Below are 11,461 nucleotides of genomic sequence, written 5' to 3'. Positions count from 1 at the left end.
ACCTGTTCAAAGTTTAAAAATTTGTTCAAAAAGATCAATCTGTATTAAACACTAAAAATAATCATTTTTTCTCAACACTAGTTATAAAAACAGTTTTAGTAGATTTATTATCACTTTCCATTTCTGTAGTATCATTTGACTGCATATAAGCATGTTAGTTGGACTTTCATAGAAATAATGGCAAATAAGACAATGATAACGAAATTTCAAAATTGGGCTCCAAAGAAATATTAACAGTGATTGCAAAAACATAACGTTCCCTAGTAAAATAGGATTAAGTACTAAATACAAGTTATTTAAAAAGGAAATAAGGACTTTTCAGTATTTGGAATTTCAGTCACAATAACACAACATACTGATTTAAACCAAAAACATTATGGTATATGAAAAATAAAAACCTATTTGTCACTGACCTGGTATCCTGATTGTGTTAGTTCCCAAATGTTCCTAAACAAAAACACAAACAAATTTTGAAAAATCATTCTATTCACAATTAAGTCTAATATTTAGCATACAGATTATATATCAGTGTGTGGTTGTGATGTAAGAAAATGTTGGTTTGTTGTCAAACAAACCAGTTTATACATGATTTTTCCATTTATTTTTTTATTTATTCATTTATTTTTGGCGTGTTTCTCAAACAAGCCAACCCAAAAATTTTGGAAAAATCAGGTATCAATGTTCTTTCATTCACACTTAAATCTAACGAGCATATACATAAAATACAACAGTGTGTGGTTGTAATGTGAGAAAATGTGGGATTGTCCAACGGGTTTAAATACTTTTCCAAGAGACTGCAGCCAAGTTAAAATGATCGAACGAGATGTTGATCAGATATTCTCAAAGTCTCAAAATGGATTCCTGCGAAGAACTGGCGACCTCTACAGGGTGACCCCGCCTCTCGCACGAAATGTCTCGCTGGAGATGGGCACCAACACCCCTCGCAATCCCTCTAGGGACAAGGGTGTAAGGAGATGGACGGGTGGATGGAAATTTTAAAAAAAGAAAAAAAAGATTTAAGTAAATATGTAACCTACTAATTTATTTAGGTGATAAAAACTTTCATAAGTTCCATCTACTAAATATTACCAAGTGCCACAATAATACACTTGCAGTTAATATTAAATCAGTTATACGAACTGCTTTAAAATATCTAACGACATGGGGTTTTTCAGTTTCTTATGTTGTATCATACAGAACAAAACACAAAACAATCAAAAGAAATACTGAATGTTATTGTAGACCCGTAGTTAAGAAATGAGACGCAACACAAAACACTGCAAACTTTTATAAACTTTGATATACACTGTATAAATTTGCACAATTTTAAATTTTAGCTTAGCTTGTTATTGTTGTATGTAGTCATATATAACAACAAATAAATCACACGGGAAATCGTGTTATTTACTCAATGAGAAATGAAAATACGTTTGTTATATTAATGTATTTGGACTTTTCCCGAAGACCGTGAAGGGAGCATGACGTCAAATCTCCTCGACACACGTGTGAGCGTAGTGTGGAGCAGTGATGGCTGCTGAAAGGCTTCAGTTTCATGAAATGGGATTAGACGACCGCCTGTTGAAGGTAAAAAATACCCCACAAATCGTTAAGAAAGTAAATGTTAGTTGTTCGTAAAACTTTCAGTCTTTAGCTGAAGTGTTAAGAACCGAGAATACGGTTAAAAACTTGATAGAAACGGAGGAGAGGTTTCTCTCTGCTCTGCTATAGTGTCTCGTGTTGTCAGGCTAAAACATATGGGCCGTGGGAAATAATAACATCTAAACTGAATTTTAATGGAATATTAATGCATTTAATTTTTTCTAAATTTCTGAACCACCCTAACAGAGTGACAAACGCACTAAACTTTCGAATGGAATAAAATGAAAAACATAAGTGATGGTGTGTTTTGTTTGGCCGCTATGTTAGTGTGTGTAATAGTTATAGTCTCCTTACATATGACCTCTGTGTTTGAGTTTTTCTTTCTTCCGCCTGTCAGACTGATTGCTCTGGTTATTAGAAATCCTGGATCGGAGTTGTTGCCACCAAGGATAGATAGCACAACCAACTGTTGGTTTTTGTGATTAGTTTACTCGTTATTTTTGTCTAATATTAAAAAGGGTTTGATGACGTGAAACAATGTGTGACAAAGAAAAATCAGAACAAAAACAGATCAATCATCAAGTTTTTATGCTAATTATATATTTGCTTGCTTTAACGTTTTAGCTCAGTTTGTTAGTGCACATGTCTAGAGCTGGAACGATTAATCGTGATGAATCGATCGATGAAATAATTTTCTACTAAAGTAGTCAAATAATCACTAACTGGAGTGCAAAGAGCCAAAATACGTTTTTTTAAATCATTTTTTTAAAGAATTGAATAGTTTATTTACATCTATTATAGTACTAATACTGCATGAAAAGCCTTAAAAGAAAAATCTGCAGAATGTGCTATTTTTTTTGCTCTTATTGTCAAAATAATTTATAAATTAGGCGCTAAAACAATTGCTAGTTTTATGATCATCATATATTGCTATTTATTCAACATGACAAAATAAACATAATAATGTTTATCTCCCTTGAACACAACCCAGGCGTTACAATATGAAGTAAAATTAGTGGCATGGCAACCTATTCATGGTGTGTCATTGGATCAGTGCACGGTTACCAGTCTCCTGCTCAGTGGCACTCACTTCCTGCTTTTGTTGGCTCAGGCGGTGGCGGATCTGGGTTGGTCTCAGCCCACCCTGATCCAAGAGAAGGCCATTCCTCTGGCTCTGGAGGGGAAGGACCTCCTGGCTCGAGCGCGGACTGGATCTGGAAAGACTGCAGCCTACGCTATACCCATCATTCAGCGCATCCTGGCCTCCAAACAGGTGGGTAGGAATCCCGTCTCACACATTGTTTAATGTAACTCTGCTTTATGGCGCTTTATGAAACACTAATGATCAGCATTTCCTGCTTGGAGACGTTTCCGTGGTTATTTCCCTGCGTGTTTTTCGTCCTCAGAGCGTTCGTGAGCAGGACGTGAGAGCTCTCATCCTGGTGCCAACCAAAGAGCTCGGTCAGCAGGTTCAGACCATGATGAGACAGTTGACGTCGTTCTGTTCTAGAGATGTCCGGGTGGCAGACATCTCCGGCAAGGCCGACGTGTCAACGCAGAGGTGGGACTTTTGGTTTTGGAACATACTTTGTTTCCTCTGCTAAATGCAACCATTTTCCATTTTTGGTTGTCTTAAACTCAGAGTTGTAGGCTGCTTCTGGCTTGTCAAGCTAATCTAATGGTTGTTTTTGTTGATCCTGCTTTAGACTTTGGTCTGTTGCTACAGGCTTGTTCAGGAGAAGGGATTTCTGGGTAGTTAGTGACTCTGGGTTTGCATCAATAAAAAAATGTTACCAGCTGGAATAATAAGCTGAACTTGACTGCAATGTTTGATAACTAGGACCAAATTGGAATGCAGGTTGCTGACTTTGAATTTGTCTTATTCTGGTATATGAATAGGAATTTGATTTGAAGTGAAGTTGCATGATGTGAGAGTGAGATGTTAGTCACTTTATGCAACTTTTTATTTTATTTGTGTATTATATTTTTCCAGTCATCCACTGTGGTTAGTGTTCAAGTTCACCTTTTTACCTGAGCTTGCACACCTTATCACTACATTTAAGTTCATATTTCCCTGTTATGTTCAGAGCTAAATTCAATATTTGAACATGACCTGCTTTGTTTTCACTAAAGCTTTTATTTATTTATTTGTTTATTATTGGGTCCAGCTTATTTCAGAATATGAGTTATGTACTCAAACCTTTTAATGCCAGATTGCGAAGGGCTTTCTCTGTGTTTTATGAAGTCTGGGAAAGAGATTGGTACTTTTTTAAAAAAAATATTTGGAACATGTGACTTTTGTTCTATGTGTTTGATATTGTAGAACATTATATTGTAGAACTGGAGGGACTGTTATAAAAATCAGTCCCTCCAGTTTTTTTTTTTTTGCGAAATTCACGCAAAATTGACAAATCACAGAATTTCTTTGGGCGAATGCATAATTGTGAATTTATAGCAAATTTTCTGTAAAAATGGTAAAAAAAACAACAACAAAAGAAAAAAACACGTTGTGCTAAAGTGGCTAACCCCCACCTGCAGGTGGCAGTATTGCCACAGCCTTACTTGCCAAGTTATAGCCTGTGATTGATAATAACAAAACGATTGAGCTATTTAAGTTCGTCGAAGAATAAAAATATTTATGACCAATCCATTTTCTTACTCACCTTTTTTCCTTCTATATGTAGATCTTTGAAGCCGTATAATAAAGAAAAAATATCGCTAAATCCCTTGTGAAAATTTCTAAAGTAATGCCACAAAATCAGTGATTTTGATGGCAAAAAATCCCCAAAAATAATCGTGTAAATCTCGGAGGGAATGAAAAATGCATTATTACATGATAGATGCTCTAAACGTTTTCCTGTCTGTTAACAGTGGGTGTGTGATCCTGTTTCTGAACAGACCCATTTTAATGGAGAAGCCCGATGTGGTGGTGGGGACACCGTCCCGCGTTCTCGCCCACCTCAACGCCCAGAACCTGGCGCTCCACTCTTCCCTGGAGATGCTGGTTGTAGATGAGGCCGACTTGGTCTTCTCCTTCGGCTTCGAGTCTGACCTGAAGAACCTGCTGTGGTGAGAACAAGAAGTACACTATGGTAACACTTTATTTGAAGGGGGTTGAATAAGACTGACATGACACTGTCATAAACTCCTGTCATGAACATGAAAAAGCCTTCATGAATATTTATGACTGTTGTCATAAATTGTCATTCAGTAAATTATGACACTTTTAATACAAAGTTGACATTATTCAAAATGTCTTTGTTATGACAACTTGACATTAACAAAGAAATCATTACTGATATAAATTTGTTATAAAAGTATTACTGATTGCACTTTAAAAATTAGGTAACTTTATGTTATTAAAGGTAAAGTTTAAACAGTAATGATTTATTGGTTAATGTCAAGTTGTCATAACAGACATTTTGAATAATGTCAACTGTGCATTAAAAGTGTCATAATTTACCGAATGACGCTTTGTGACAACAGTGATAAATATTCATGAAGGCTTATTCATGTTCATGACAGGTGTTATGTCATGTTTATGATAGTGTCATGACAGTCTTCTTCACCCCCCTTCAAATAAAGTGTTACCGTACATTATACATAAAGGACGATGTATATACTGAATACTAATACCTGCCACACCTTCCAGACTTATAATCAGAAAAGAAGATTCAACAGAAGGCATCATTTTCCTGTTACTTGACAATTGCACACTGTAGCATAAAAGTTTTTGGTTGTAGCCTGAAAGCTTCTGTTTATTTTCTAGCTTTTTTGAAAACATGAATGTATGATTCTGTGGATTATTTCTAATTTAAATTTTAGTTGAAAATTTAGTTGACCTTAATTTTATACAGGAAAAACAGTTCTCAGTTTCAAAATTGACCTAGTTATAAAAATGACATAAATGCAGTTTTTGCAAACTCCATTGAAGCAGTGTTACTTGTGATTTTTGCAGAAAATATACAAGAAATGCACAATTATGCATCAGTGCAAACAAATGTGGGGATTTGATCCTATTGCACAAGTTTCCTCTATCGTGAAATCATGAAAAACTGGAGGGACCGTTTTCCAAATTTGTAGCTTTGAGACTCAAAGCACCAGTTGCCTGGACCTCTGTTGAATTAGGTCAGGCACTTAAAAGGAGGCAAATATGTACACAATTAATGTGAGAATCTGTTGATTTTGTGTGAATTTCTGCAATTGCAAAATCACAGAAATCTGGAGGGACTGCTTACTGAAACTGTGTGTTGTTTGTGTGACCTTAAATGAAACCAAAACCACATTTTTCATGTGTTTTCTCCATGTTTTTGTAGCCATTTGCCGAAGATCTATCAGTCGTTCCTCATGTCGGCTACTTTCAACGAGGATGTTCAGGCCTTAAAGGAGCTGCTGCTGCACAACCCGGTAATCTCTTTATTATTATTATTATTATTATTATACATTTCACATCCTGAAAGCTTGTCTTTGCAAGCTACGCTTTATTCTCTGCAACATTCTCCATCAAACAAATCCGTCAAATGTTTTCATCCTGCAAACATTATACAAACGAAAAATGTAAACTCAAAAAAATGCACATGGAAACATAATGTGTAACGTTTGCCCAAATTAAAAGGTTTTTGTGTCTCTTCAGGTGACCTTGAAGCTCCAGGGCTCTCAGCTGCCTGACAGCAGCCAGCTGCAGCAGTACACCATCAAATGTGAGGAGGAGGACAAGTTCCTGCTCATCTACACGCTGCTGAAGCTGCAGCTGGTCCAGGGGAAAACGCTGCTGTTTGTGGCAGCAGTGGACCGAAGCTACAGACTCAAACTGTTTCTGGAACAGTTCGCCATCCCAGCATGCGTCCTGAACTCAGAGCTGCCCGTCCAGTCCAGGTGGGCTGCTGATGCTGATTTCTTTTTGAAGATGGGATGAAAGATTCCTGTAGAACATTTAATAAAGAGCTGTTTGTGCTGTTTGTGCTCCTCTGCAGGTGCCACATCATCAGCCAATTTAACCAGGGGTTCTATGACATCATCATCGCCACAGATGAACAGAGCTTGGTTGAACCTGCATCGTCTTCTTCAGGGAAGAAGACGAAGAAAAATAGCAGAGCAAAAACAGCAAAGTGAGTCTCGGCACATGAGATTAGAGAAAACATGTAGAATCCATGTTGTCAGCTGTATCAGGCTGTCTGTGTATCCTTAAAAAGTCTTAAAGGGGCAATATTATGTAGAATCATATCTACCTCTGCCTTTTCAGAGCTGCAGGTTCCAAGCTTTCGAGTTTCCGCCTCACAAAGCAGCTCTCCACTATGACTCCTCCACTCAGCTCCTTCAGACTAGCCAGCAGCAATCAGCAAACAGCTGGTGGAACTGTGCACATGCTAAGCTCATTATAGCAGCTACTTCTCAGTGCAACTTTGGTAAAAATGTAGTTAAGGAATAATAGAGGAGCCATGTTGTGATGACTTCCTGAAGGCGGCGTTTCAGAAAGCAGGAGTTTTTAAAGTGACAGAGGCCCAATTTCAAGGCATTAAATTACATAGTCACATTTCTTTTAAGCCATATTTGATATATTTTTCTTAAACAATTGAAGTTAACATAGTTACTTGAGTGTGCTATAAAATTACACTATGTGCCTGGAAAACACAAATTACTGCCCCTTTGAAAGTCTTAAATTTGTGTCTAAAAACAAGACCTTAAAATGTCTTAAATTCATTGAAGAAAATGTAAGCCGGCCTGAAACGCATTACTCACAGGTCTTACATTTTAGGACTGTCTAGTCTTATATTTTATTTTATTTTTTTCCATCAACAGTTTGAATCGCACACAGACATCTTCATTATTCTGAGACTCAAGTGGTTTCAGGCTACTGCTAACAAGCTGCTAATATACATTTACTAGCTAACTAGATTTTTTGCGTCTTTCATGGGTAAGTGCAAATTTATCACCAGTTGGTGGAATGACATTCATCTTATAAAACAAAAACAAACAAAATGTATATATATCTGATTTTCTTTTGTACATTTCCTTCACAAAGGTCTTAAAAAGTCTTAATTTTGAGTTGGTGAATCCTGCAGAAGCCCTGTGTATGATGAAAGAAGTAATCAGTGGTATGGGTTCCTGAAAACGTTTTAAAAGTCATCTGTTGTTGACAGTTTCTTTGTGATCGGGTATTTTCAGGGCCAAAGATAAGGAATACGGCGTCTCCAGGGGCGTGGATTTCCAAAACGTTTCCAATGTCATCAACTTTGATTTCCCAACGTCTGTTGATTCGTACATCCATCGAGTCGGAAGGTTGGTACGTCCAGACGGTTTTCAGGTTGTGTATTCTGTCCTTTGTGCCGTTTCAGACATTTCCTTCACTTTCTGATCACAGAACAGCAAGAGCCGACAACCCAGGCACCGCCCTGTCGTTCATCTCTCACACCGAACTCGATGCCCTGGCAGAGGTGGAGGAGGCCCTCGGTGGAGGTGACTCTGTCTTAAATGTGTTTATGTCCAAGTCAAGATCCTGCAGCTGCTAACATGTTTGCAGAAGCATTCTTTAGTTTTTATTTGGTGGTAACTGGAGCCTGCCTGCGTGCTTCTCAGATAAAGCAGAGGCGGCGCTCAAACCTTACGAGTTTAAGATGGAGGAGATCGAAGGCTTCCGGTACAGGTGCAGGGTGAGTCCTCGTCGCTTCTCGTCATGTTGCAGAACGACCTGTGTCATCTCTTGAGCTCACAGACACGGTTCATTTGGCAGGACGCCATGCGGGCCGTGACAAAGCAGGCCGTGAAGGAGGCCAGACTGAAGGAGATCAAACAGGAGCTGCTCAACTCGGAGAAGCTCAAGGTGAGGGGCGGTCTGGAGGAAAGGAGGCCACGTTCAGATAATGTAGGAACCGACGACTCTGCTCTCTCACGCAGACGTATTTTGAAGACAACCCCAGAGATCTGCAGCTGCTCAGACACGACAAAGATATTCATCCTGCCGTCATCAAGCCTCACATGAAAAACATTCCCGACTATCTGAGTACGTTCAACACACACAGTACTGCACTGATGGGACTCATTAGACATTTTACTACACGATAAATTGTTCCAATAATTATTATAATAAATAATAATAATATTGTTGTTTCAAGAACGCTTTTAAGTAATATCTTGATAATGGCATAATAATGCAAGTTCAATTTCTCAAAACCAATAGACTTTAATTTTGTAAAGAACCCTTAAACCTGGAACTGGAAGACATTTTAAATATCAACCAACAACAATAAATGAAGCGGAAATAAAAACCACACAGCCAAAACCATAAATAAATGGATCATGATGTTTCTGTTGACAAAATTTCCCTTCAGAAATTATCAATCACCAGAATGAAAATAATTCGGCTTATTTTAATGAATTATGCGATTAATTGATTAATTGCTTGTGACAGGCGTACTCCTTGTTACTGGTCCAATAAAGTCACTATTCTAAACCAGGGGTGTTTAAAGTGGAGACTGACTGCAATTCAAGACTAAATTCTGACAAAACACTAATATTCTGCTAATGTCGAAAAGACGCAGTTTCACATTTGCAGTTTCACATTTGCAGTTTCACATTTGCAGTTTTACATTACATGAACACAATTTTAAATCACACATCAATAAGTTTGTTCATGTGACAAGTCATTAAAATCATGCTGGACTATGATCCTACAACTACTTCCTGTCATCGTCTTCTTTATGAATTGCACCATTGGCAACATGTGGTTGTTGATAATGTGATTCAAAAATATGTTTTCATTGCAGTTTTGCGAAATAAATTAATTTTGATATGGCCAAAAAAAGGAACAAAAAAAAAAACACCAAAACGTTTTATCAAGCGAGAGTTATTTTTGAATTCGCCATGTTTCCGTTAAGTCAATTTATTTTCAGTTTGTCAAATTACGCAATTATGTAATGATTGAAAACGCAGCTAATGCGATAGACTAAAGTTGGTTCTACAAGATCTTGAATTATGGGTTGCACTTAGTTTTTCACATGATGCTCTTTCATTTTTATTTATTTTTTTTATAAATAACATGGTGGAGTCAGTTGTGAGGTTTTCCTTATGTTTGATTTAAATCATTTTGGAACCTTATAAGGACCAGATGTTGTTCATTATGTCCTAACAACATGAACTCCAATTGGACAGATTTTGACCTCACAGAATCAGAAGCTCAGGCTGCGCTCCGTCAGCCTGACGGCGTCCATCAAGGCTAATACATCAGTTTCACTCTTATGCTGCAGTTCCTGAGACTCTGCGTGGCGTAGTGAATCCCCTGTCAGGCAGGAAGAGGAAGAGGTGGATAAAACCAGCCCCAGAGGGAGTGGTGAAAAGCAGCTTCAAGGTTGGTTGCAGATCAGAACACCAGAGAAGAGTAATACTTGTCTTGTTTATGAAGAGCAGATCAAACAATTCTGGAAAGTTTTAATCTTAGTGTATTACATTGATAAGCTACCTTCCATTTTCAAAGTTTTAACTAATATGGAGTTACAGATAAAAGTAAGTTTAGATTAAATTAATAGGTATTTTACTCCTCATTCAGTTTGTATTTGATGCATTTTTCTAAATGAACATCTTGTGCATTTGAAGAAACATAATTAGCTTATTTTAAAACGTCACTCTGGGCTCTGGGAGCCGTCATGATTAAATGGTATATAACATGCAGTAATTCATATTTTTTTTACAAAAGATCCTAGATTGCAGTAAAATTAACTTTGAAGTGTCTAGTTTCAGCTGAATGTGTACATTTAGTTCATGTTTCAGTATATGTTGGTATGTTTTTCTCTTCCGAAGTTCTCTTTTTTGTTTGTTTGTTTTTTTCTTGTTTCTGAATAATGTAATCAGATTTTATTTGGATCACGATAAACTGAAATGAGTCGTTGTGTCCTTGGCAGAAGAACGTCCGGGGGAGGAATCCGCTGAAGAGTTTCCAGTACAAACGAACAGGAAACAAAAAAGCCAGAGGTGGCAAATCATAGCTGCTGGAGCCCAGATGAGGGGGGAGATCAGTTCTGCGTATTTCACCTGTTCAGAGACTGTCATTATGAGGATGGTGTGTGATCATGAACTCACTGAAGACAGAATGGACTCTGTATATCGACATACCGCTTTAAACAGAACATGGGCTTCTGGATCCTGACAAACTCATCGTTAGACCTGTTATCATATGAAAACACTGTTTTCTTAATATGAAAATGTTTTAAAAGTAAAATTTCTTCACAACAGTTTTGGCTGTTTTTGTAACAATTGAGAGCTTGAAATATCTTGGATCCAGCTGGGAATATGATAGAGAGCTCCCATGTCATTACCATTCGAGCAGCAGTGTTTACTAAAATCCCTCATAGAGCTGGAACACTGAACTGGAAATGCAAACAAACTTATTTTAAACTCAAATGTTAAGGGTGAAAGGAAATAAAAATGTTTAATTACGAAGGTTTGACCATGACAAACGGTTGTACATTTAAATCTTTATTGTTTCCCCTCCAACAATGACAGCTCAGCTTATATTTTATCTTAATGCATTCAGCCAGTACAAGAAATCAGTGTAAAAAAAGTAAAGATGATACAAAAACAAAACATGCAAGTTTACTTGTGAAAACATTGCTTGTTCTGTTTTGCTTGCAGTGGAATGTAGAGATGCATTTAAAAAAAAAAAAAACCTGGATATTGTGAAAGGGAGTTTGTTGGCCAGTCAACCTTTACAGCTTTACATGTGTTTTGGGTTAATTAGCTGATTAGGCTGTGACACCATGATTTCCAATATTTCACAATATTCTAGTTTTCTCAGACACTGAATTTTGGGTTTTCACTTTCTGTAAGTCATAATCACAAAAATGACCAAAAATAAAGACTAGAAATATTT

General features: G+C 37.2%; 1 protein-coding gene across 1 annotated transcript in view; it reads left to right on the top strand.

Moving 5' to 3' along the window:
* ddx56 (DEAD (Asp-Glu-Ala-Asp) box helicase 56) overlaps nucleotides 1-11,241 on the top strand; it is a 24,624-nt gene extending 13,383 nt beyond the window's left edge. Inside the window, exons 2-15 of the mRNA XM_015033605.1 lie at nucleotides 1,516-1,584; nucleotides 2,711-2,872; nucleotides 3,006-3,160; nucleotides 4,498-4,668; nucleotides 5,916-6,006; nucleotides 6,233-6,474; nucleotides 6,573-6,707; nucleotides 7,765-7,878; nucleotides 7,961-8,055; nucleotides 8,176-8,249; nucleotides 8,330-8,419; nucleotides 8,494-8,599; nucleotides 9,843-9,943; nucleotides 10,494-11,241. Coding sequence (XP_014889091.1) covers nucleotides 1,528-1,584; nucleotides 2,711-2,872; nucleotides 3,006-3,160; nucleotides 4,498-4,668; nucleotides 5,916-6,006; nucleotides 6,233-6,474; nucleotides 6,573-6,707; nucleotides 7,765-7,878; nucleotides 7,961-8,055; nucleotides 8,176-8,249; nucleotides 8,330-8,419; nucleotides 8,494-8,599; nucleotides 9,843-9,943; nucleotides 10,494-10,577 — 1,677 coding nt within the window. The 5' untranslated portion in view covers nucleotides 1,516-1,527 and the 3' untranslated portion in view covers nucleotides 10,578-11,241. The remainder of the gene's footprint in view (nucleotides 1-1,515; nucleotides 1,585-2,710; nucleotides 2,873-3,005; nucleotides 3,161-4,497; nucleotides 4,669-5,915; nucleotides 6,007-6,232; nucleotides 6,475-6,572; nucleotides 6,708-7,764; nucleotides 7,879-7,960; nucleotides 8,056-8,175; nucleotides 8,250-8,329; nucleotides 8,420-8,493; nucleotides 8,600-9,842; nucleotides 9,944-10,493) is intronic.
* The last annotated feature ends 220 nt before the right edge of the window (nucleotides 11,242-11,461 follow it).

Source organism: Poecilia latipinna, unplaced genomic scaffold, assembly GCF_001443285.1.
Source record: "Poecilia latipinna isolate Pla-1442-1.1 unplaced genomic scaffold, P_latipinna-1.0 Scaffold274, whole genome shotgun sequence".
NCBI lineage: Eukaryota > Metazoa > Chordata > Actinopteri > Cyprinodontiformes > Poeciliidae > Poecilia > Poecilia latipinna.
This window is presented reverse-complemented; position numbering and strand designations above follow the sequence as displayed.